This window comes from Diospyros lotus, chromosome 12, assembly GCF_014633365.1.
Source record: "Diospyros lotus cultivar Yz01 chromosome 12, ASM1463336v1, whole genome shotgun sequence".
Classification (NCBI taxonomy): Eukaryota; Viridiplantae; Streptophyta; class Magnoliopsida; order Ericales; family Ebenaceae; genus Diospyros; species Diospyros lotus.
In genome coordinates, this window is record NC_068349.1 from 2,162,835 (window position 1) to 2,189,699 (window position 26,865).

The 26,865-nt window shown below is 36.8% G+C and overlaps 1 protein-coding gene across 5 annotated transcripts; it reads left to right on the forward strand.

Annotated features, from left to right (window-relative positions):
* The first annotated feature begins 3,028 nt into the window (after nt 1–3,028).
* On the forward strand, nt 3,029–25,677 carry LOC127786743 (uncharacterized). 5 transcript variants are annotated; one of them, XM_052314380.1, is made up of 15 exons: nt 3,029–3,361; nt 4,582–4,728; nt 4,853–4,969; nt 5,064–5,148; nt 17,656–17,764; nt 17,865–17,932; nt 18,071–18,196; nt 18,275–19,314; nt 19,795–19,998; nt 20,080–20,140; nt 21,284–21,397; nt 22,868–22,981; nt 23,059–23,148; nt 25,014–25,089; nt 25,296–25,677. In XM_052314380.1, the coding sequence occupies exons 1-14, from the start codon at nt 3,300–3,302 to the stop codon at nt 25,038–25,040; spliced, it is 2,364 nt and encodes a 787-aa protein (XP_052170340.1). In that variant the 5' UTR covers nt 3,029–3,299; the 3' UTR covers nt 25,041–25,089; nt 25,296–25,677. The 5 variants fall into 5 exon arrangements, with proteins under 5 accessions (XP_052170340.1, XP_052170338.1, XP_052170341.1 ...); XM_052314378.1 differs by having other exon boundaries at nt 25,314–25,677; XM_052314381.1 differs by having other exon boundaries at nt 25,014–25,067.
* The last annotated feature ends 1,188 nt before the right edge of the window (nt 25,678–26,865 follow it).

Here is a 26,865-nt window from a genome sequence, read left to right on the forward strand (position 1 = left end):
TTTTGATATAAATTTTAAAATTTAAACTCTAATCAATACTCGTATATATTTTTTCCAATTATGAGTTTTTCATAAATATTTTTCAATTAAATGCTATTATTACACTAGATTATTTTATAAGATATTGTTGCACGTAAATAGACACAATAACGATTAATTATGTGGGTGTACTAGTTAAATGAAATAATATTAATTAGTTATGTCATCAAAATAATATTCAACACAAAATAAATATTTTTTTATGAAAAATGTGAAAGCCATATTCAAACATTCAAATCCATTTTCATGAATTTGTGAAAATAAGTGAAAAGAAAAGTAATTTCTTTGTGGGCAAATTATATTATAGTATCAGGTTTGATAAAAATATGAACATAATCAATAAATTTAAACGGTATATATCGCTCATATTCTTAAACTTGCCAATATATATATATATATTTTTTGTAATGCCCATCACGAGCGTTATCACCTAAGGTTGTTAAAATCGTAAAATCGTAAGAAGGTATTCGACATGTAAAATTGTACCCATAAAATCGGGAGTTTAACAACTATGTTATCACCTATTAGGCTTAGAGTATGATAAATGAGTTAAATCGGGAAACCTAGTGACCCTTAGTTTCGATCCCAAAGTAACACTCTGATCATGATGGAGTAAGCTCCAAATGGATCGCCATAATCACAGAATTATGCCCTTAGGGCAACTTGCTAATATTTTAAGTGTACGCGCATTATTGTTAGCAAGCATTGTCGAATTCGAACCTAAAAACTCAATCACCGATACCATTATTTTATTTATCTTTTACTCTTAATTTGTCTAAATTATTAATAGCATGTCGACAACTATATGATTAGTTAACATTGTTGCTGGGTTTCTATTTCTATATTTTATCTATATTTTTTTTATTGTTTTCAAAATATATAAATGATCAGATACGAATTATTCCATTATCAACGATGATTAAGGACAATAATTTGTGGGCAAATTATATTATAGTATCAGGTTTGATAAAAATATGAACATAATCAATAAATTTAAACGGTATATATCGCTCATATTCTTAAACTTGCCAATATATATATATATATATATTTTGTAATACCCATCACGAGCGTTATTACCTAAGGTTGTTAAAATCGTAAAATCGTAAGAAGGTATTCGACATGTAAAATCATACCCATAAAATCGGGAGTTTAACAACTATGTTATCACCTATTAGGCTTAGAGTATGATAAATGAGTTAAATCGGGAAACCTAGTGACCCTTAGTTTCGATCCCAAAGTAACACTCTGATCATGATGGAGTAAGTTCCAAATGGATCACCATAATCACAAAACTATGCCCTTAGGGCAACTTGCTAATATTTTAAGTGTACGCGCATTATTGTTAGCAAGCATTGTCGAATTCGAACCTAAAAACTCAATCACCGATACCATTATTTTATTTATCTTTTACTCTTAATTTGTCTAAATTATTAATAGCATGTCGACAACTATATGATTAGTTAACATTGTTGCTGGGTTTCTATTTCTATATTTTATCTATATTTTTTTTATTGTTTTCAAAATATATAAATGATCAGATACGAATTATTCCATTATCAACGATGATTAAAGACAATAATAGCTTGCATTAGCACATTAACAATAATATTTTATGTTTGATCTCTTTTGTTTGAAACAATTTATAAAAAGATACGACAATGGAATTGAATTTCGATCATTTGTCATTTAATACCGTAATTATTTTTATCTCTTACTTTCAACTCACATCTTATTATTTTTTATAAATCTATTGCTTTTCTCCAATATTTATCATCAACAACAACATATCGTGTTCCCATTTAATTAGTCAGGATTTTGTACATCTTCCTATATATCGTATATTCGTCATGAGAGAACCTATTAACTCGTTATACATTCACTAAATATATAGATGTTAATTGTAACTTGCCATACTTTTTAATTGGCTATTGAAATTAACAAATAATAAAATATTAATAAAAGCAAAAGTTCAAATAAATTTGCTCTTTGTCATCTTTTTTTCATTTTTTAATAATCTATCTAATAAAAAAAGTAAATATTTGCATAGATTTATTGGATTTTTTAATAAGTTAATTTTAAGAGTATATTTTGATATGTGAAAAATTATTTTAGATAGATAAATTTGGTAAAAAAATGAAAATATTTTTGATAATAAAAAGTGATTTTTAATGTGAAGCGTGAATATAGCCATTAAAATTTTGATCGATCATTATTGCCATCACAAATTTAATTGGGAAATGCTAATAATTGTTTCAAGGGTACTGTTAAATAATAATAAATACACATTATTTTTAAATAAAGTGCACTTATTGCATATCATTCTCAACATTCAAATAATTATATTAGTCGATTAAATTATTTAAAACATGATATATTTATCATCAATTAATATAATTATTTAAATATTAAAAGTAAAATATAATAAATAAATATTATATAAAAATAAAATACATTTATTGATATTTAACTATTATCTAATTTAGATATGTCAGTTAGTTATGAATCGATCAAATTATTTAAATTAGATAGACAAAATATATATTAAAAACTAAACTGATTGAATAGATTCTCAAACAGAATAAATTAAAAAAATAAAAAAATCAAATCATCCAAAAAATTGAAATTAAAAAAAAACCAAAATAACAAAGTAAAATAATAACATCATTTTTGATATTTTGGTCAATTTGATTATTTTAAATTTTGTTAACATAAAAATATAATCAAACCAAAATAATCAAAATTATTAAACTTAAAAACTGAACTGAATTAACCTACAACTTAAATCGAACCAAAACGTGCTCGCCCTTAATCTGATTAGTATTACCTAGTTTAATTATTATTCATCGTAAATTTATTTAATGCAAAAATGACAATTAAGAGAAATAAAAAAAACTATTTAAGCCGGCAAATCTTCACAAGTTAAGGGAATTACCGTAATTTTCTAAATTTCAGAGTTCCTTTTAAGTCGGCCTATGCAGGCCACAATGTTCCGAGAGAGAGAGAGAAAGAGAGAGAGAGATCGGGCTGCCGCTCTGTGCTTCCTTCGATTCCCAACTGTGTATTGTCTATTTTAGGGTTCTTCCTTCTTCGCATTTGAATCAAATCAATAAAATAGAAGTGTACATATATATAGAGATATAGTTAGAGATGTGGATGTAGGGAAGGGAGGATGAGGATGAGCGTTCTGCAGAGTCATTAGGGTTTCTGTCGATGCATCCCTCGGCAACTCGTCCCAGAATTAGACTTTTGTGAAGGAAATGACGGAACGTTCACCGTTTGAGGACGCAAACAGCGTCTCTCACCCTTCGTCACGGCGCAGGTGAGGGAATTTGGTCGAATCTTCTCTTCCTTTACCATCGGAATTCGACCGGGTGCTATCCAGGAACAGCTCCTGGATCCGTAGATTGGAATTGGGAATTCAATTTCGTGTTTCGTTTTGATTAGTTATGTTGAGTGGGAAATTTGCAAATTTTGAAAGGGTCATGCAATTTTTAAATCTGTTGATAACAATAATGGGAATTGTAAAGCGCCGATGCATGTGCAGTTATTGTTGAGATATATCAGGTGACAACCGTGTCTTTAATTATAGTTGTTTACTTATCCCAGCTCATCAGCAACTGAATTGTGAGATATTTTTTTGGCTTCAGTGGTGTTTATATACAAGTGAAGGCAGGGGATTGATATTTTTTGTGATTCACATTTAGCTTTGCATATAATTAAAGATGAGATTGGGAAATTATTGGTTCTTATTCATGAATAAGGGATTTGAGAATTCACACTGGCATAATTAGTCCCCTTGGTTGTTATTTAAGTTGGTTTCAGTTTCATCATATTAGAATTCCATTTCTCTACAACTTTTACGGACCTTCAATAGTCAAAGAAGAAAAAGAAGAAGTGCCGCACTTGGAAGTTGGAATATCTGCTGCTTAGTGTGATTTTATTTGTATGACAAATTTTTTCATTGTATTTTATTATTTTTGTTAGAATCATATTAACCGTGTTATCCCAAGTTTTCTTTTTTTCTTTTTTCTCTTTTAGTGGTTTGACCAAATTATATTTTCCCTTCATCCCTTATCTTTCTTTTAAGCAAGGACCACGATACTTGGTCCGACTGGGGTACCCCCATTCGACCCTTGCATTTACACGCACAGTGTGGGTGTAAAGTATGTGTGTAAATGCAAGGGCCGAAAGGGGATTTTACCCCCATTTGGCCCAAAATAATTTGTTCTATTTAGACCAATTATCTTTATCCTTAAATAATTTAGTTTCCAAACACAATGTCCACTCTCCTAGTTCTCTAGTTCTGCTGCTTGTTATTGCCTTAAAGCCATGCGTCTGTCTAAAATTATGGCACACTGTTGTTACCTATTTCATTTAAGTTAACTAGATGGCTTGCTTCCTTTCTTTATGCTGACCAATACTTCTGATTTTAAGTTGGGTTGCTTTATGCACTTAGCATTTATTGCTCATTATACTTTTAGTGAATGTTGTTATGTTATTTAGTGCCCCTTCTCATTCAATCTTATGAAAACTTTGCAGTGGTAGAAATGTATTTTCCTTGTTGGCAAGGAGAGAAGTATCTCCCAGAACAAAATGCTTGCCAAGACGGCAGTGGGGTGATGCTTCCAAATGGGACACTGAGTTTTCTGAAGCTGCCAAAGATGCGAGACGTGGTCTCTCCTCATGGTATTCCAACAGATTTGTATATTGCGATTGTGTTTCTTCAGGTCAGAAGAAGTTGAATACCAGGTAGATTACCTGGTAGTGGTTAAAATTTCGTTATTGTTATCTTATTTGAAATTTCTTTCAGGGCTGAGGCAGATTCATTGAGGCATTTATCAGCTAAATATTGTCCATTATTACCTCCTCCACGGTCGACCATTGCAGCAGCATTCAGTCCTGATGGCAAAACCCTTGCTTCTACACAGTTAATTGCTGCTTGCCTTTTCTTTTTTCCCCCATTCACTAGAAAACTTGTTTGTATCATTTAATTACTTTTCTGTCCTTTCTGTTGCTTCCAGCGGGGATCATACTGTAAAGATAATTGATTGCCAAAGTGGAAACTGTTTAAAGGTGTTGAGTGGCCATCGGAGAACTCCCTGGGTGGTAAGTCTGAGTTGTACAAGCATGCAATGACTTGCTTTGCCTTTTCCTTGGCCTTAATATAGAGAATTTATCATATGAGCTTATAGTTCAGTCAAGATTGTTGTACAAAACAATATATTTGTAGTCCAGTTGATATGTAAGTATGCTAGGTCTTTAGACAGACTTTAATTATATTTTGTGGAGTTAATTGTATATTTGTGTTCATTGTATAGAAACTAAGGACAAAGTACATGTTAGAAACTGATGATTTAAGAATTTGCTGGGTGTTCTGAATTTAAAAGGAACCTTGAATCCGCAATGCAAAAAGAGGACAGAAAATTCTCAGTGGTCATGGGTTATAAATTATTATTTGAAAGGGGGAGGAAAATTAACAAGATGAATGATCAATTAATTTTAGTTTTTTACCTTCGCAATAGCTCAAATGTTTCTGAAACTTGGATAAGAAAGTAGTTTTGAAAACATCCTGCAACATGATACTCTACAAGAAACTTAATTAAACATTCCAAAGCCCTTTTCTTTCTTTCTTTGTCTTTTTCTTTTTTGTAGTCCAAGACATAAATATTGGAAGCCTAAAGCTATTAAGAACATCATATAAAATCTTAAAACTCTTTGAAAAAAGTCAAATAGGCACTATTTGAATTTGAAATTCTTGCATTTTTAACTTGAAACTCTATTTTTCCTTTCCTTAGAGGGTTTAAGATAGACTTGTTATTTACCTGAAATTGTGCAATTTTTATTTATTCCCTATCAAGTTCCTTTTTATCTCCCTGCAAGATTTACTTAGCATGCAATGTAGTGAATACCTTCCTAGATATGAACCTCTTGAAATTTAAGTGATCACATTTATTTTCTCGTTCATTATGACTTTCTAATTTAATTGGTTCACAACTTGTTCTAATCAGTTATATTTCCACTAGTTTATATTTGGAATGTTATGATCACGTGGATGAACCATCCATGGAGTTTTTTCACAAAAATAAAATTTTGTATCAAAGAATTCTCCAAACTAAAACTTGAACCAACCTATTATCCCAAATAGAACTCTAGCTGCCAGATCAGATTGACAACTCCAAGAGAAAAAATTTATAACTTGAAGAGAAAAAGTCGAACTCAAGCAAAATGACAGATGTGACTTTTTAGATAGTGATGCAGGAAACACCTACAACCCCTCAACGATCACCCTCAAACTCGGATTGCAACTACGGAAAAACAAAGATCACCAATTCTTCTTTCACAAGCAACCAAAAACCCTACAATGACTAAAAAGGTCTTAAATATGATACCCCAACAGACTATGAACTCCAACTAAACTGGACCGTACAGAATAAGCCCAAAAATAAAACATAACCCAATCAGAAATAAAGAAATCATAAAAAAAATCATAGAAGGCAACTTCAAATGGCTAAATCATGACATTAGTAGAGGCGAAGCGACTAGTTCAACCCGGCTTGTCAAGTTACCCCAAAAGCATATATTATGGGTTGAAAACGGACACTGTATGCGAATTTTACGCTCATATTACCGAACACTACGACCATATCTTTGACTTCTTTCCATCGTGCTTGTCCAGATACGCTTATGCCGCTCGATCCACATCATTCTCCTCGAGGTCAAGGCGATTCGCCCTCGAATTTGGAACAGCAGGGTTAGAGCCATAGTCCTCGTTCTCGTAAGGAAGCAAATGCTACACATTGAAGACATTAGAAATGCGGATGTGACTGGGCAGCTGCAATCTATACGCATTGGGGTTGATCTTCTTAATAATCTCGACCGGCCCAATGGTGTGTGCAAACAGTTTAGAGTACTCATGGGCAGGAATACAGTCCTTTGTTAGAATTGCCCAAACAAAGTCCCCCACTTCAAACTCCACATGACGGCGATGACGATCTGCGGACTGTTTATACTTGCGGGCAGATTCAAACAAACGGTCACGAGTTTTCGCATGAATGTGCTGTAGACCACGAACAAAATCAATAGCCCAACCATGCAAGCGGGTTTTTGAAGGTAGAGTAAGCAAGTCCACCGGACCACGTGGCAGTACATTATAGACGACCTGAAAAGGACTACAACTTGTGCTGCGATTTTGAGCATGGTTATGAGTAAACTCTGCCTTGCTGAGGCGTTGATCCCAAGACCGAATGTTGTCGTTGACCAAGCATCGTAACAAATCACCCAAAGATTGGTTCACGACCTAAGTTTGCCCATCAGTCTGTGGGTGATAGGCACTACTGAAATTGAGCGAAGTATTAACTTGCTTTCATAAACTCCGCCAAAAATGACTGAGGAAGCGAGTATTGTGGTTCGATATAATAGAAGTTGGCAGTCCACGAAGATGGTATACCTCGCGAAAGAAAAGCTGTGCTACATGAATTGCATATGCAGTTTTCTTACAGGGAATGAAATGTACCATTTTGGAGAAACGATCAACCACAACAAAACTAGAATCGTTGCCTCACTGCATCCGTGGCAGCCCCAACACGAAATCCATACTGATATGCATCCAAAGGGCAGAGGGAATCGGAAGGGGACGATAAAGACCCGCATTAGTTGCCTTTCTCTTCGCCATGTGACAAACCCGACACCGTGCTACAAACCGTCCCACCTCACGCTGAATAGTCGGCCAGAAGAATGACGCAGTGACGAGGGCTATAGTCCTATCACGCCCCACGTGACCCTCCCCATGAAACTCCTCAATTAATTTCAGTCGAAGACTGCAATCAAGAATACATAATTGAACTCCTTTGAAAACAAACTCGCCCTCCAGAAGGAACTGAGGATGGGGGCCCTGCAGTAGGAGTGAGTAGATGGGACCAAAGTATGGATCATCAGCATACAAAGAAGCAAAAGTGTCAAAACCTCGCACCGCAACCTGAAGGCGAGTCAATAGGCCATGACGATGACTCAATGCATCGGCCACCCTATTAGATGACCTCGCCTGATGTTTGATAACAAAATTGAACTGCTGCAAGAAGGCTATCCAACTTGCATGACGGGCTGAAATAGAATCCTGATTGCCCAAATGCTTCAAAGCCTCGTGGTCACTGTACAGGATAAACTCCTGCTGAAAAAGGTAATGCCTCCAATGCTGAATGGCCTGAACGACGGCAAAATTTTCAGCATCATAAGTGCTATACCTCCCGTGCGCTCTTGCAAGCTTTTGACTGAAGTAGGCCACAGGCTTGCCATCTTGACTAAGAACTACTCCAACGCCCAATTTCGACGCGTCACAGTGAAGTGCAAATGGTTTGGAGAAATCAGGTAAGGCCAAAACAAGTGCGGTAGTCAACCGTTCCTTGATCACCTCAAACGCCCCCTTGGCTTTCGACGCCCACTCGAACTTGGCTGCTTTCATACAATCAGTTATGGGTGCCATAATAGTACTGAAGTGTTGGATGAACTGCCGATAGAACAAGGCCAACCCATGAAAGCTATGCACTTCTATGATCGATTGGGGATGAGGCCACTGTTGAATTGCCTCAATCTTTACTAAATCCACTGCTACACCACTAGAAGACACAATATATCCCAAGAACAGAACCTGATAAGAGAAGAAAGTACACTTCTAAGGGCCAGCATAAAACTACTTGCGATGCAAGACCACAAGAACCTCCCGCAGGTGACATAAATGAGCCTCTTTGGATGCACTGTATACCAAGATATCGTCGAAATAGACAACCACACACTTACCAATGAATGGACACAAGGCTTGGTTCATCACACGCATGAATGTGCTGGCCGTGTTGGACAATCCGAAGGCAATCACCAGCCACTCATAGAGACCCTCCAGTGTCTTAAAGGCTGTCTTCCATTCATCCCCAGGGCATACTCGAATCTTGTGGTTGCTACTCTTCAGATCTAGTTTCATGAATACAGTCGCTCCCGTCAATTGATCAAGCAAATCATCAAGGCGAGGAATGGGAAAACGATAGCGCACTATTATCTTATTGATGGCTATGCTATCCACACACATCCTATAATTGCCATCATTTTTTGGGACAAGTAGCGCGGGTACTACACAGGGGTTGAGGCTTTCTGGATGTGGCTCTTATTCACCAACTCCTCCACCTATCTCCTCAACTCTTCATGTTTCGTTGGGCTCATACGATAATGTGGACGATTTGGCAACGCAACACCTGGAACTAGATTAATCTGGTGTTGTATATGCCGTAAAGGAGGAAGACCTTCGGGCATATCAACTGGAAATACATCACTAAACTCAGCTATCAAGGCAACAACTTTGGGGTCAAGTCTTGCCCCCTCGGCTGCAGTAGGAACCGTCGACACTCTTGCCGCCTCGGTTCCCACCAGCAACAAACCCACTCCCGCCTCCAACATCTCATGAACAAACAATGAACGAGAAAGAAGATTGCTACTGTCCCTAGCTGTGGGCCTGCAGGAAGGCTCCTTAGAGGGTAGTAGCACAATTTTCTTGCTCAAAAATGAAAAACTGTAGAAGATAAAGAAGAATTCAAAAGAGGACTGTCATGAAGACTCCTAAATTATAGGAGATAAGATTTATAAAGATAAGATTATCTAGTTCTAATTATTCTCCTAAATTTTAGAGATAGATTATTTGTATTTTAGATAATATAAATATCTTGTAAAGTAGATTAGATTAGACTCCTACATCATGTAGATGTCTTGCGTGTATATTGATATCATATCTAAGGGAGATAATAACGATTTATTTTCCCTAGGATTAATTTTCTGCATGGTATCAGAGCAGAATTCTCTTCTCTTTTTTTGTTAGTCCTAGCCAATTTTCGCCGATTCACTAAGGCGTTTATGTCTGATTTGTTCCCTTTCATAGCCGCCGGACTTGATCAACTTGTGTCATGGTCGGAGTGAGCAGCCAACCCTTTGAGATCGTCCCTTTCCAAGCCACCAATTCTATGAACATGGATAACAACAATCCATTCACAATCACCGGTCATAAACTGAATGGCTAGAATTTCATTCAGTGGTTACAATCCGTTATGATGTTCATATGTGGAAAAGGGAATGATGATTAGCTCATTGGAGCAGTCAGCAAACCGAAAGGGGATGCAGCACAGTACCGGATCTGGAAGGCCGAAAACAACATGGTGATGTCTTGGTTGATTAACTCGATGAACAATGAGATAGGTGAGAATTTCTTGTTATACAATACAATCCAAGAAATTTGGGAGGCTGTTAAAGAAGCCTACTCCCACGTTGAGAATACTTCTGAGTTGTTTGAGATAGAAAGTGTTCTCAATGACTTACAACAAGGTGAGTCCCAAGTCACTCAATATTTCAATTCTTTGAATAAGTTTTGGCTTCAATTGGATAAGTGTGATACTATCCAATGGAAGTGCACTGAAGATTCAGCCAAATACAAAGAAATAGTGGAGAAGAAGCGGCTGTATAAGTTCTTGATTGGTTCAAATAAAAACCTAGATGGTGTGAGAGGTAGGATTCTTGGCACAAAACCTCTACCAAGCCTCAGGGAGGTGTTTGCTGAGGTTCGTAGAGAAGAAAGTAGGCTGAAACTAATGTTAAAGCCCTCAAATTCAGGCCTGGAACATTCTGCCCTATTTGCTCGAGGAGGCAGCCTATCAAATCCCAAGCAGAAGAAGGGTCGTCCTTGGTGTGATCATTGCCACAAACCTGGTCACACAAAGGATACATGCTGGGATATCCATGGCAAGCCCCTGGATTGGAAACCAGCACATGAAAGGAAGAGTAAGGGTAATTTTACAGCAACTGAAGAGACAACTTCGGCTTCAAACTCAAGCTTATTTAGCAAGAGCAGATGGAGTGGCTGCAACATAATTTTGGGAAAACCTAGCTACAGGGTTCTACGGTGGCAGCAGGTTCTATAGCCCACAAAGGTAACCCTCTACATGCTTTTATTGCTAATAGTAAGCTATCTATCCTATGGATTGTTGACCCAGAAGCTTCTGATCACATGACTAGTAATGGTGGACTGTTAACAAACATTCAGCCATGTGACAGAGTGGAAGGTAAGGATTGCTGACGGATCATTAGCAAAAGTAGCAGGAATTGGATCAGCTGTTCTGTCCACTGGTTCGACACTAAAAGATGTCCTATTTGTGCCTAATCTAGACTGCAACCTTTTATTTGTTAGTAAGCTCACTATTGATATGGAGTGTGTTGCAAAATTCTCAAAAGATGTATGTGAATTTTAGGATTGGATTTCGGGGAAGATTCTTGGCAGTACTGAGGCATGTTCGGGACTCTACATTCTTCAAGGGACTGACTCTAGAAAAACTGAAGTAAAATCCAGCTATTGTCATTCCACTTCACCTCTTTGTTTCTCTAGTTTTCATTCCAATAATAGTGCAATTATGTTGTGGCACTATAGATTAGGACATCCAAACTTTGCTTATCTTTAGAAATTGTTTCCTTCTTTGTTCAAGAATTCAGATTTACACATGTTTCAATGTGAAATTTGTCAATATTCCAAGCATGTCTGGACTCATTATCCTAGTCTCAAGTATACTCCATCCTATCCGTTTTCTTTGATTCATAGTGATGTGTGGGGGCCTTCTAGAGTCAAAAATGTTATCGGGGCTCGTTGGTTTATTTCTTTCATTGATGACCATACCCGTCTTACTTGGGTCTTTCTCATGAAAGAGAAATCTGAAGTTGGCCACATTTTTCAAACCTTCCATACCATGGTGAAAAGACAATTCAATGCTAACATTCAAGTTCTTAGAACAGATAATGCTAAAGAATATTTCAATTCAATTCTAGGCACTTATCTGTCCCAACAAGGTATCATTCATCAAAGTTCTTGTGTTGATACACCCCAACAAAACGGGATTGCAGAATGCAAGAATAGACACCTATTGGAAGTGGCCCGATCCTTATTATTTTCTGCTCATACTCCTAAACTTTTTTGGGGTGAAACTATTCTTACGGCTACCTATCTTATCAATAGAATGCCCTCATGCATCCTTAAATTTCAAACTCCTAGTTAGCTTCTTCTTGCCTCTTTTCCTCACACCTGGGTGCTTTCTCACCTTCCTCTCAAGATTTTTGGCTGCACCTCATTTGTTCACATTCACTCTTAATTTCGGAGTAAACTTGACCCAAAATCCATCAAAAGTATTTTTTTTGACTATTCTCCACACCAATGAGGTTACAAATGTTATTCTCCCAGCCTTAAGCGGTTTTTCACATCCATGGATGTAACCTTTTTTGAAACACAACCTTATTATCCCAAAACCAATATTCAGGGGGAGAACACTCCAAATCCTCAAGAATATCAGTTTTGGGATTCTTTTTGGGATCCTCAGCCTAACCACCAGCAACTAGAACTTGGAATTTCTCTATCTAACCAACAACAACAACTTGAAAATCAGCCACTGCCACCTGTAAATCCTATAAATCCGTCTTCCTCTCCTCATGAACTTCAAGTTTATTCTAGGAAAAGGTCTAAATGGAAAGAATGTGGGGAACCAACATGTTCTGAGGCTGACAAAAATTCTGATCTGGATCCAGAATTGTTGGAAAAGGGGAAGACTATGCCTGCTAGACAAAATTCTGAAATTTCAAAAAATTCAGCCTTGGATGAGAATTTACATTGGCCTATAGCATTGAGAATGGGAGTTTGATCATGCACTCAACACCCCATTCACAATTGCATTTCCTACAAACGTCTCTCACCTAATTTCAGTGTTTTTATATCAAATATCAGTAAGGTGCAGGTTCCTAGAACAATTCGGGAGGCTTTTCAACATTCTAAGTGGAAGGAGGTAGTTCTTGAGGAAATGAAGGCTTTGAAGAGAAATGGGACTTGGGTAATTACTGAATTACCTCTTGGAAAACATCTTGTAGGCTGCAAGTGGGTATTTACAATTAAATACCGAGAAAATGGAGAAATTGACAGGTATAAAGCTCATCTAGTGGCAAAAGGGTTCACTCAATCCTATGGTATAGATTACCAAGAGACTTTTGCTCCAGTAGCAAAATTGAATACAATCAGAGTCTTACTATCCCTAGCTGTAAACCTGGATTGACCACTCTACCCATTGGATGTGAAGAATGCTTTTTTAAATGGAGACCTCGAAGAAGAGGTATATATGGAAATCCCTCATGGATTTGAAACTAATCTCACAAGGAACAAGGTATGCAAACTAAAGAAATCACTGTATGGGCTCAAACAGTCTCCTAGAGGTTGGTTCGAGAAATTTACAAAGGCAGTCAAGAAATATTGATATGTTCAATGTCAGGCAGACGACACCTTATTCATCAAAAACTCCTTGGGAGGTAAAATATCCATACTTATTGTATATGTTGATGATATAATTGTTACAAGAGACAATATTTCTGAAATCAGGAAGCTTAAGGAAGTGTTGGCAAAAGAATTTGAAATCATAGATCTTGGAAGCCTAAGGTATTTCTTAGGTATGGAAGTTGCAAGGTCCAAAGAAGGAATATCAGTTTCTCAACGAAAGTATATCCTAGATCTCCTCACTAAAACATGAATGTTGGGATGCAAAGCAGCTGATACACCAATAGAAACCACTTTAAAGCTGGATGTGGGCAAAGAAAGTGCTCTTGTGGACAAAGAAAGATATCAAAGATTAGTAGGAAAACTTATATACTTGTCTCATACAAGACCAGATATAGGCTTTCCTGTGAGTGTGGTAAGCCAATTCATGAATGATCCTAGAGAAGGACATTTGGAAGCTGTATATCGGATTCTGAGATATCTTAAGATGACACCATGCAAATGGCTAATGTTCACGAAAACTACTAACTAAGGGGTGAAGACTTACAGTGATGCTAATTGGGCATGATCAATTTGTGATAGAAGGTCAACCCTCCGGATATTGCTCATTTGTTTGGAGAAATTTAGTTATTTGGCACAGCAAGAAGCAATCTGTGGTATCTAGGAGCAACGCAGAGGCTAAATTTAGGGCTTTGGCCCATGGGTTCTGTGAGGGTATATGGCTAAAACGATTGCTACAAGAGTTACATGTATCTATGGCACAATCAATACAAGTATTATGTGACAACCAATTGACTATCAATATTGCCAAAAACCCAGTCCACCATGACCGAACAAAACATGTCGAAATTGACAAGCACTTTTTTAAAGATAAGTTAGAAGGAGGAGTTTTTCAACTGAACTATACTTCCACAAATAGCCAAGTTGCAGATATTCTAACTAAGCCACTACCAAGAAGAGTGTTTGATGATCTAAGTACCAAGCTTGGCCTGAATAATATATTCAACCTAGCTTGAGGGGGAGTGTAAAAGATAAAAAAGAATTCAAAAGAGGACTGTCATGAAGACTCCTAAATTATAGGAGATAAGATTTATAAAGATAAGATTGTCTAGTTCTAATTATTCTCCTAAATTTTAGAGATATATTATTTGTATTTTAGATAACATAAATATCTTGTAAAGTAGATTAGATTAGACTCCTACATCATGTAGATGTTTTGTGTATATATTGATATCATATCTAAGGGAGATAATAACGATTTATTTTCTCTAGGATTAATTTTCTGCAAAAACTATAAGCATTACGCCGGCCTTCATGGCGCACATCCCGATCAAATTTCCATGGACACCTCAACAGTAAATGACACGCATCCATAGGCACCACATCACACCAAACTGTATCACAGTACACATTACCAATGGAGAAGGTAATCGACACACATCGGGTGATAGAAATTTCATTACCTCGCTTAAGCCACACCAAACTATAAGGTGCTGGATGGGGCTCAGTCGGTAAGTTCAGCTTCTGAACAGTTGCCTCGGACATAACATTCTCACAATTGCCGCAGTCTATGATAAATCTGCAAACCTTCCCCCCAATAGTGCATGTAGACTGGAAAATATGATTTCTCTGAAAATCGTCAGATGGACTGCGCGGTGTAAGACACGTTCGTCGCACCACTAGAAGGGGACTTGAATCCCTAGTTAGCACTTCTTCATTCTCTTCTGCCTTGTCTGTCACCTTTTCTGCTGTGCCCACCAACTCAACTGCTAACAAACCTGGTCGTGCTCGACCATTTGGATGACACTCTCTCTGCATATGCCCTACACCTCCACAATTAAAACATTGTGGACCGCCACGACTTCGCCCACCAGGAAGAGCCCCTTCGCTTGCGGACACAGCCGCAGGAGTCGTGCCACGAGGGCCCCGCTCAACGCCCCTTTGTGGTGGGGACGAAACAGGAGTGGGATTTGGGGCGGTAAACCGGCCCCCTCCTCCTGATGGACCAGAAGATCCGCCAATTGTTTGCCGTTGCAACTGGATTTCTGCCTATAAGGCACGCCGATGCACCTCTGAAACAGACACAAGTCAGAACATGTCCAAGGTGTCCTGCAAATTAAGTCTCAATCATCCTATGTAATGAGCCACCAACTGATCCTCTGATTCGCCTAAATCATTGTGTGCAATCAACTGGTATAAAGCAGTTGTATATTCAGTCACAGACCGATTACCTTGCCTCAGATTTTGTAGGCGCTGGTACAATGTCCAACTGTAATTGAACGGCAGAAATGTTGCTTTCAGGTGCTTCTTCATCTTGTCCTGTTGGGTTTTTGCATGGAAGATTAGTTCTGGAAGTTGAAGGAAGAATCTGTTGTTAGAATGAAGAATGAAGTCCGACTGATTTATTATTCTAAGTTAGATTAGTTAACTTATTTATTTCATTATGAGGGGTATGTTAGTCTTTTGTATAGGCTAAGTTGTTAACCTTGTAACTACTGCCTCCCTATAGTTTATAAATAGGAGGCGGGAGGCTCAAGTCAAACATAACACAAATCATTCTGATTGTTCTTTGAATTCAAGTGATATTGCCGAGAGAGAGAGAGAAAGGCTTAGAGATAAAGTTAGTCCTTATATTCTCTTGAGTGAGCAGTGAACTTGTGTGAGGGAGAGAAAGAAGGTTCTTGTATTTGTATTCAAGCGGTTTCTAGTGGATTTTTCTGCAGTCCGAACCAGGATATCTTTGTGCTTCTTGGATGGTTTGATTGCTCTGATTCTTTCATTACTTTGCTGTTTACAATTTCTGTTATATATATTCTGTTGTGGGTTACATTTCCGAGTGAAGAGTGAAGAGAGATTGGCAAATCTAAGTCTTGAATTGGTTTCTAAGAGCTCCTAATCATAACATGTCCCACGACTTGATTTTTGGTTTGCCATGACGCTCACGATTCTGTTTGAGTTGCTGCCACCAGGCGGCAGCTCTGCCACACAGTCTCGTAGCCACCAACGGTACCCGCTTATCATCCGGCACCTCCTTGTAATCCAAAACTTCCTCTACAGCGCATAGCCAATCCAAAAAGTCTGTCAACCTCAATCCCTCCATTAAATTTTGGAATCTCAACCTTAATCCCAGACTCCCAACGCTGGAAGGCGCTCTGCTCATGTTCAAAATCCTCGTCCAAATGCGCTAGGACGGATGTCCAGCCGGTACACGAGGCTGTGGAACACGGCCGCCTCGTAAGTCCAACACCGTATCTTCATCTGACTGTTCCTCGGTTGCATAACCACTTGCAGCATCGCCCTCTGGTACTGTTCGATGACGAGGGGGAACTGGTGGGGGTTCCATTTGTCACGAACTCGGCCGTCGATGTCATGAGCTGATCAAACCGGTGAGTCAAAGTCGCGATCTGGTTGCACAGATCTGCAATCTCTTCACTATGGTCACGTCCTCGGCCACCACGGCCTCCTCCACACACCATGCTCTGATACCAACTGTTGCGGGAAACACCTACAACCCTCAATGATCACCCTCAAACTCGGATTGCAAATACGGAAAAACAAAGATCATCAATTCTTCATCCACAAGCAACCAAAAACCCTACAATGACTAAAAAGGTCTTAAATGCGATGCCTCAACGGGCTACAGACTCCAACTAAACTGGGCCGTACAGAATAGGCCCCAAAATAAAACATAACCCAAACAAAAATAAAGAAATCATAAAAAAATCATAGAAGGAAACTTCAAATGGATAAAACACGACATCAGTAGTGGCAAAGCGGCTAGTTCAATCTGGCTCGTTGAGCTATCCCCAAAGCATATATTATGGGCTGAAAACGGGCACTGTATGTGAATCTTACGCCCATATTAGCGAACACCGACCACTACAACCATATCTTTTGACTTCTTTCCATCGTTCTTGTCCAGATACGCTAATGCCGCTCAATCCACATCAGGTAGAAACCACCATGTGTGGTTTCTACCTAAAAAAGCAGAAACCATAGATGAGCAGAAACTGTATCTGGTAGAAATCGCATGTGGTTTCTGCCAAAAGGCTGAAACTGCTGAAGACAAGGTTTCTGCTTTTTGGCAGAAAACGGTTTATTCTCTTTGAGTTATCATTTTTTTTTCTCTCTCTGGAAGTTATCAATCTGATGTGGCAAATAGAGTTTTATTCTGGAAATAGTTAGGTTGGAGTTTTAGTTTGAAATGATCTTTAATCGGAAGTTTTATTTTTGTGAAAAAATCACCATGTATGGCCTGTATCTTATGTGATCACGGGCTTTTACAGGTTAGGTTCCATCCGAAGCGTCCAGAAATACTTGCAAGTGGAAGTTTGGATCATGAAGTTCGGCTATGGGATGCAAATACATCAGAGTGCATTGGATCTCGTGATTTTTGTAAATTCCTCCTGTCTTTATTATTATTATTATTATTATTGTTACCATTCACTTGGAGGATGTGAATCAAATTGCAGTCTTTTCCCCTTCTTCTTCACAGACCGTCCTATTGCCTCAATTGCTTTCCATGCTGAAGGGGAAGTCCTTGCCGTTGCTTCAGGTCACAAGGTCTTCATTCTTAACTTTTCTCTGATGACTCTTTCATGTTATATTGTTAGCTTTTAAAAGTTTTTCCACTTTTAGCATATAGTATTTGTAAGTCTTATTTTTGCAACATAATATATTCACTTTGGAATTCAATTTTAGCTATATATATGGCACTACGATAGGAGAGGAGAGACTTCCTCACCTACCATTGTATTGAAGACAAGGCGCTCACTTCGAGCAGTGCATTTTCACCCGCATGGCTCTCCCTTCCTCTTAACTGCTGAGGTGAAATTCTTCTGTGGGATTTTTGTTAGTTGTTTACTTCTTCCACCTTATAGATTACATCATTGGACTCATATGCAGGTCAATGATCTTGACTCTTCAGATTCATCAATGACATCGGCAACATCTTCAGGATCTTTATGCTATCCTCCTCCTGCAGTTTATGTGACCAATGTGCATTCAGGTGACTGTCTTAGTATGGCTGCCGAGCTATCTTTGATGTCTTTACCTTTTTCACACTTGCCTCCATTTGCAAGAGAGGATTCAAGGACAGATCCACATGTTGGTAGCAGACATAATAGTCCATGTCACATGGAAGTGGGTTCTTCTGCTTCAATGATTGCAAATGCAGTGGAACAGCATGATCACATGGAGATGTCTCCTGCTATAGCTTCTAACTCATATGCTGCAATGGAATACACTTTAACTGACTATTGCCCTAATGGAGTGCAAGATTCTGTTGGTGACACCACCATGGATGCTACAAATATAAACGACGTGCAAGCCGTAGAGGGATACCAGCAGAATTTGATTTCTGAAGCTGCTGGGGTACCTGGATCTGTTGGTTTTCAGCCAGATACGGTTTTCAGAAAACATCAATTTTTACATTCTAGAGATCCGACATGTTGGGAGCTACCGTTTCTGCAAGGATGGTTAATGGGTCAAAGTCAAGCTGGCATACCTGTGATGCTTCCTGTTGATAGTGACAGGCATGGACATCCATCCGGGTATCTTGGAGCCAGTCCTCCTACATCATCTGGTTTGACTTCTTGTAATTGGGGGATTCCAATAGATTCGTTGGCAATGCCATCCAGTGCTAATAGAGATTTGGCTTCAGGAGGATCTGGCTCACGGGATCGTTCTTCACGGGCCTGTTTGGTTCCTGCATCAAACTCTATACAGGGTGCTGGTTCTACTATTGCACCCCATGTTGGGAGTGGTTCTCTTCCCATTATTAGTAGAATTCAGTCTGAAATTGCTGCATCACTTGCTGCTACAGCAAATGCAGAGTTACCTTGCACTGTGAAGTTACGAATATGGTCACATGATATAAACAGTCCTTCTGATCCGCTTGACACTCAAAGATGTCGCCTGACCATACCACATGCTGTCCTTTGTAGGTATGTCTGGAAAACTTCATTCCTACTTTCTTGATTACTGTTAACTTATTTAGATCTATTTATATAAAGCCAGGGAAACATTTTGTTTCTAGAAGCAAGGTCATGATGTGAAATGCATAAGAAAGGAGCATCATTAGTTCATGAGGCTCCCCACTTTGTAAGGGTTGGGCGAGTGGATGGAGTGGAACAAGTCTTTAGAAAAAAGAGGTAGAGGAAGACCAAGAAAAGCTCGGTGGGAGACTCTTAGTCTTATTATGAGTTATAAAGGCCTTACAAAAGATAAGACTATGGATAGAAATGATTGGCAAGCTAGATTCTTGTGCTCAACCTCACATAGTGGGATTAATGCTTGCTGTGTTGTTGTTTCTGTGGCATTTGAACTTATTTTGTTCAAATTCTGTTGCAAAACTTTTACTTTCTCTCTTTCTCTCATGTGATCTTGTATATGGCTTAGCATCATATGCTGCAATGTGATTACAGTGAAATGGGAGCCCATTTTTCACCTTGTGGGAGATTTTTGGCTGCCTGTGTTGCATGTGTCCTTCCACAAACAGAAGCTGATACAGGTTTGTTAACACAAGTTTATCAAGATGCCTCAGGAGCTGGGACGTCCCCGACCCGTCACCCGATCTCTGCGCACCAAGTCATTTATGAGCTTCGCATATTTTCTCTTGAGGAGGCAACGTAAATCTCCAACCCTTTCATCTATTTGTTAGATCTGTTTCATTTCAATTCCATGACACAGAATTTCCATTATTTATGTAGCTTTGGTTCTGTGCTTGTATCTCGGGCAATTAGAGCTGCGCATTGTCTTACTTCAATCCAGGTTAGTTGTTATATGTAGATGCATGGAAATGTAGCTTGTAGCACGTCTTTACTCAGTACCGATTATTGTCCTGTTCTCATTGTGTAAATCGTGCTTCCCCCTTCTAAAAATTTATGTAAGATGATTTCACGTTTTAGTGTAGCCATACAAATTGTATAGACCTTATCATCATGTTAAATCATATATTTTATTTAGGTTTTTATGATGCGTTATCTTAAATTATTTCATTAATCTTCTTAAAAACTTTAAATGAACTACTGCAGGCTTTAGTTTTGTTAGGACTTTCGACAGATTATGCGTAATAGGTGATAGAAGATTATATTCTTGGATAGGAGTAATTTAAAAAGTTATGTAGGTGTTTTAAGAGTCTTATAAAGCCTGTAAATATAATTTACGTATTGTTTTGAAATTATGGTTTCTTTTTTGATAATTTAAAATTATGATGTTGAAAATAAATAAAAGTTAACATTTTGAAGAGCTTTGAACTCCCCCCTTCCCTTGGGGTCTTCTTCTTTCTTCCTTTTTTTTCCTTCCCTGTTCATGTTTTCTTTTGTCTTTCTTTTCTCTTTCTCTCTTTCCTCAATTTCTCCTTCTCTGTTTCCACACGCCCTCTCCTGCTCCTGCTCCTGCTCATCTCATTATTCTATTCTTCTTGTCATCTTCTTCTACTCCAATTGCTCCTTTCTTTCTTCTCTTTCTGGATTAAATTCCTTTTACTTTTTATTAATGTTTGCAACTTCTTGTTCTTTCTCCCCTCTTCATATCCATATATTTATCTGCATTCTTCTTCTAGAGCTACTACATCAGATGCCGTATGTGGTCTTTGAATATGCTTAGATGCAGCATCTGTCCTTTTTCCTTCAGTGTAGCCTTCTTTGCCTCCCGCCATTGTCACACCTATGAAAAGAAAAATGAAGAAGAAAAAGTGAAATAATGAAAAATTGGAAAAAATTGCTAATAAAAAATGAATTGTTTGATTTTAATGCAATAAACATTTAATGTGTCAATTTTTGCATTTCTTTGGAGCCTGAGGCACTTGAAAGTGTAAACCTTACCTATATATATATTTGTACACAATTCTTATTAGCCATGTTAGCATATTCAACTTTATGAAAGTTGAACTTGTGTATTACATTCATGCAGTTCTCACCTACTTCTGAGCACCTATTGCTTGCTTATGGTCGGCGACATAGTTCTCTTCTTAAAAGCATTATCATTAATGGAGAAACATCATTGCCTCTTTACACTGTTTTGGAGGTAAAAGCTCACTCCTTCCCCTTGTCTGTATAATTCATAGTGTTCATGTTGTTTCTCGCTGTGGAACTTGCCTTCACTCATTCTTGAGCATGTTTGTAAATTAGAAGGGGCTATCAAGTCGTGGAAGATAGGCCCTATTTCTGAAATCTTTTTTCACAGAAAACAGAAACCTGGAAAAAAACATTTGAATTTTCCAAATTTATATTTAGTGTTGGAAAATATCTTTAGGATCCTTCCACTGTTTTCTTTACAAAGGTAATTGGAGTTTTCCCCATGTTTTCCAATAGAAATCATGAGTTTTCAACCTGCCCAAAATCAATTAATATTGTTAGAAATAGTAAAAATATCAATTTTAAAATTTACCATTACTGAATCATGTTGTAATATAGAAATATAAAAAATGACTGCATAGAAAATTGACTAAAAATAATTATACCATAATATCATAATTTTAAATTAACTAATAATCAACAATATTGTAATATTAACAATATCAAAAATATTAGTATTACAACAAGAAAATAATTAATAAATTGTAAAATTGGCTAATATTAAATAGTAAAATCATTAACAAAATTACAAGAAAAATAATATTTCTAAAATTTCTGAAAATAATTAAAATTTATAATCAATATTGATAATGATTATCATTAATATTGTAATATTGGTAACACCAAGAATATTGTGATAATATTGTCAACCTAGCTTATTCATAATTTTAATAATATTATTATAAATTATTATCATAAAAAATGTTATATTTGTAATAAAATAGGTAGTTTATTGATAGTATCAATTTTATAATGCAACAATCAAAACTCTATTTATTAATTTTATAATAATATAATTATTATTAACATTTAATATAATATTAATATTATTAGAGGCCAACCTTCTGTGGCAATGGTAAGATTTGCTTCTTTGTGATAAGAGCTAGAAGGTCACAGGTTTGAGTTATGCAAACAGCCTTTTTTTGTAACCGCTCACTTTTCATGTTGAAGTTACTCTTCAGTTAGAAATGGGTTATAATAATTGTTTCTAGCAAATTATGATCCCTCAATTTTACATTCCATGGCAATTATAAATTGATAGGTCATTGTATCTTTAGTCCATAAGGTTTTAAGACACTTGGAATTTAATGTTGTATATGTCTCATATTCATGAATGGTCATTGTTGTCTTCTATAATGAATTTATTTGTACTTGTCTAGTAAAGAGTACAATGAAATGAAAAAAAAAAAAAAAAATCTGAATTGTATATGATTTAGTGATAACCATTGTTAATCAAGAAATGAGAGAATCAATACATTTAATAGTTCCAGAGGTATGCATTAGTATTTGTCTTCTTTAGTTTGTCATATTATGATTTATGCAATTCAGAAGGGTTGACAACTCTGATTGTTCCTGAGGCATATGTGGAACTGAAGATGTGCTATTTAATTCCTATCAATTTTCCTTTCCTGGGTCTCAGGTATATCGAGTATCAGATATGGAACTTGTTAGTGTACTTCCTAGTGCAGAAGATGAGGTCAATGTAGCTTGCTTTCATCCTTTAGCAGGCGGTGGTCTTGTGTATGGAACCAAGGTGCGTTAGCTAGGCTTTACATTGTTTTTTGCGTTATCTTGTTGAAGTTCTTTTATGTAGTTAGCTGTCAATTGCAGGAAGGAAAACTTAGGGTTTTGCAGTATGATGGCTCTCACAAGAAGAATATTATTGGACCAAATTTATTTTCGGAGGAAAATATGCTTGAGGTAGGACAATGCCCCAGGTTATGGTAGAGGTTCCATAATTCCTTCTGTGCATTCACTTGTTTACACCAAATTGCTACTTGAACATCTTCATTTTGCTCATCCCAGACTGGGGACATTTTATCAGACTGAGATATATTTGCTAACAGTTCCAACTTTTCCTTCATTTTGATTGTAGCATTTTATGTATGGTGCTGTCTGAGTTTGACAGAGCTTCCATTTTTTAGTTTTTTTTTTGGTTTGTTTAATATCTGTTTTAAGTCAAAAAATGATAACATGTTATTTGGTCATTTTGTTTTGCTTTGAGTTTTATTTTTTATTCTTCTTTTCTTTTTTCTCCTACCATTGACCACAGATTTGCTCAGTTGTTGGAATATAGGAGAAAAATGGGGGAAAAAAGGAGTAAAAAGAAGAAGAAAGGAAGAGACTAACAAAGAGAAGAAGAGGAAGAGGATCTCCATTGTTTATAGAAAATAAATAGAACCTTGCTTTATTTACTTCTTGGAAAAAATGTGACTTTGGTATCTCCAAGGAGGACCTTGCCAACTAGAGGAGAAAAAAAATAAAAATCAAAAAACACCATGGTACCAATGTACTACAAATCTTGAAATCTGTATTATGAGTGGAAATTAAAGGTGAGTGGTAGTGGAAGGCCCTTACGATTTGGAGTGTTCCACAAAATGGTAATGACATTTGTACTGTCTGCTAGAAGTGTATGAATGTAACTTTGATATTTTTGAAAATCTTACTGACAAAACTATCGTCAAATACCAGCATGAGCAAAAGATGAACGTAGCGGAGATGAGGATGTTAAGATGGATGTGCGGCCATACAAAAAAAGATAAAATTAGAAATGAAGTTATTCGTAATAAAGTAGGAGTAGTGCCAATAGAGGAGAAGATGAGAGAGACTAGACTAAGATGGTTTGGTCATGTGAGAAGGAGACCAAGAGACGCTCCTGTGAGGAGAGTTGATGAAATAGAACAATTGGTCCAAAAAAAAGATAGAGGCAGACCCAAGAAAACTTTGAGAGAGACATTAAAGTTTGATATAAAGTGTATGGACCTCAACGAAGATATGACAAAAGACAGAAATACATGGAAGTCTAGAATTCATGTAGCTGACCCCACATAGTGGGATAAAGGCTGGATATGTTGTTTACTGACAAAACTATCGTCATTTTCTTCTTTACTCTGGCTCAGATATTTTGTTTTATACGTGTGATAGCATTGTTTGAAGGCAAGTTAATTGAAGCATGATTGTACTGTTATATGTAATAGGAATGAATGTGGTAGGGCACATGTTCTGACATGTGGTGTGATAGGAGTAGTTTTGTATGTATTATTACCAGGACCAAATACTTTGTGAGCTATTTTCTTTTTTTAAAAAACCTGTTAAATAACACATTTAGTTTTTTTTCTTTAAATTAATACAAGGGCATACTTTCTAAAACATGGACGTCATTTTTTCCCCCAATTTTTCAAACCCAAACCCTATTATCCATATATTTTTGTTTATCATAACTTGTTTGATAAATAGAATGTATATAAAGAAAGGTAAAGAATGCCTCAAGGGGGCAAAGGTTGGATAGAATCATATATGCTTCTTTTCTTCCTAAAGAACATCTAAGATTATAAATATAAAGAATGTCAAGCCATACCATTACGAATTTTTAATTTAATAGGATATTAGTATTTTCTGGTAACCTAAGTTTGTAGCCTTTTCAAGCTATTTTCTTTGGTGCAAATATTGTGTTTTTTTGGCACTTCTCGTGCAACTTAAACGTCTTTTTTCCTTGACATTTAGTCATGGAAAATTGTTTTAATTGATTGAAAAGGAATCTGATTTTACCTTCTTGCTTATTACAGGTTCAGACATATGCTTTAGAATGCTAGACACTTGTGTTGTATTCTTCCTGCAAGGTGTGCAATTTTGACTTGGGTGGTATGCGTTTCTAGACTTTTATGTTTCCTATCATCATTTTATTTGTTGATCTTTTGGAGATATGGATGAACTAATTTGCCTGGTGCTCAATTATTCCAAGATTTTAATAGAGTTGGCATGTGAATTGTAGTAGCACTAGGATCTGGTACTGTATGTTAAGGTTCAGATCATAGCATCTATTATTAAGCTTTATCTTCGGTTGACAGCCCAAGTTGTCTCTCCAGGAATGGCATACCTCTCCAATGGAGCCGTTGCAGCATTGCTAGAAATGGGGCTTCTTCAATTAACTTTGTCCTTTCATAGTCTTTATTTTTTCTTTTTTGTCTACTTGTACAACGTCATAGGCCGGAAACTTGTCGACGCAAGTTTGCCGTTTGTATTTTCAGTTTCAGTTTATATTCTTCACTGGTTTTGTTTAACTAGTTCAATATAGGCAACTGACAAAGATCGACTCTCAGCTGATAGGGTGCTTGTATCAAATTTGCTCTCAGAATGTAGTTTAGAAAGTGAGCAGCGCGCCAGCAATATTCAGCTTAACATACAGCCTTGGCTTCAAAATCTATTATTATGTTACTGCCATGCTTTCAAGGGACTGTCAATTAGTTTTGTTAGAAAAGCCCACTAGAAATGGACTACTTTGACATTCATGTACAAGTTTATATTAATTTGGATGTTTTATAACCATAAAGAAAGTGTACAAAGGCAGTTGTGAATTTATTTTAAAGTCTTGTCAACAGCCGTTGGGAAGGATGAATTTATTGTGAAGAGTTTAGTGGACTAGGGCTTAGTGTTTTTACTGTTTTCTTATTATGGGTAACCCTTAGCCTTAGGGCACTTGTTAGTGCTTATGGATTTTTTAGGGTTTCGGCCTTTGTGCTTGCCTGTGGAGGAGTTGCAAGAATGAAATAAACTTGTGTTTTCAACTGTGGGTTAGGTGGCGAGATTAATATTTAATGACTATAAAAATGTGTACCCAACCTAAAGGTTAGGTTAAAGCTGAAGTCAAAAGTGATGAGGCAGGGAGAGGTGACTTTCCTTTTCTCGGCAACTGTGCCCCTTAGAAAATAAAGTACGCCTAAACCGGTGAGGGGCACTGTTTTTAATAACCAAAATGTTTTTTAAATATATTTAATTTTTGTTATTTTGATTGCGACTTCTTTTTGATATCTTTTTTACATTAGGACACGAATTTGCAAAACTTTAGTGCAGATTGTTATTACGAATGACGAATTTAAGTGTTTAAATAAATATTTTTAAAATTTACAGTGTAATGTTATCTTGTTTGAAAATTGAAGTGTTATTGACCTCTCTTATATTAAAAAAAGATTAGGGGTTTCTGGGGGTAATTTGATGTGACATATTGGGTGTAAAAATAATATAATAGATACTGTACATGTGATGTGTTTATAAGAAAACTTAAATAATATTTGCTCTTAAAAAAGAAATAATGAGTTGGCAATTAAGTGGAGTTTTAGGAAATAATAATGTTCAGAGTTATAACTGGTAATAATGGTGTTTTTAGTTATGTTTTTGAAAGAGTCATGTAATAAGTGATGACATTTTTATCAATCAATTATAACTCTTTACTATTATGTTTTAGTAAAAAATTCAACTGAATCTAGAAGACCCCAGAAGGAAGGAAATCAAGACCAATAGGAGAAGTGGGTCAAAAATGGGTTTCCATCACAATAGCCAATAGCCAGGCATGAGACATCCAATCCAAGGCCTTCAATTTCAATCCTTTGACATCAACGGCTCACATCCCGCTCATCATCG

Bases quoted from the DNA above. Each gene is read 5' to 3' on its own strand.
- LOC127786743 (XM_052314380.1), top strand. From the start codon at position 3,300: ATGACGGAACGTTCACCGTTTGAGGACGCAAACAGCGTCTCTCACCCT. The intron at 19,315-19,794 runs GTATGTCTGGAA...ATGTGATTACAG, and splicing joins CCACATGCTGTCCTTTGTAG to TGAAATGGGAGCCCATTTTT. The intron at 20,141-21,283 runs GTTAGTTGTTAT...ACATTCATGCAG, and splicing joins ATTGTCTTACTTCAATCCAG to TTCTCACCTACTTCTGAGCA.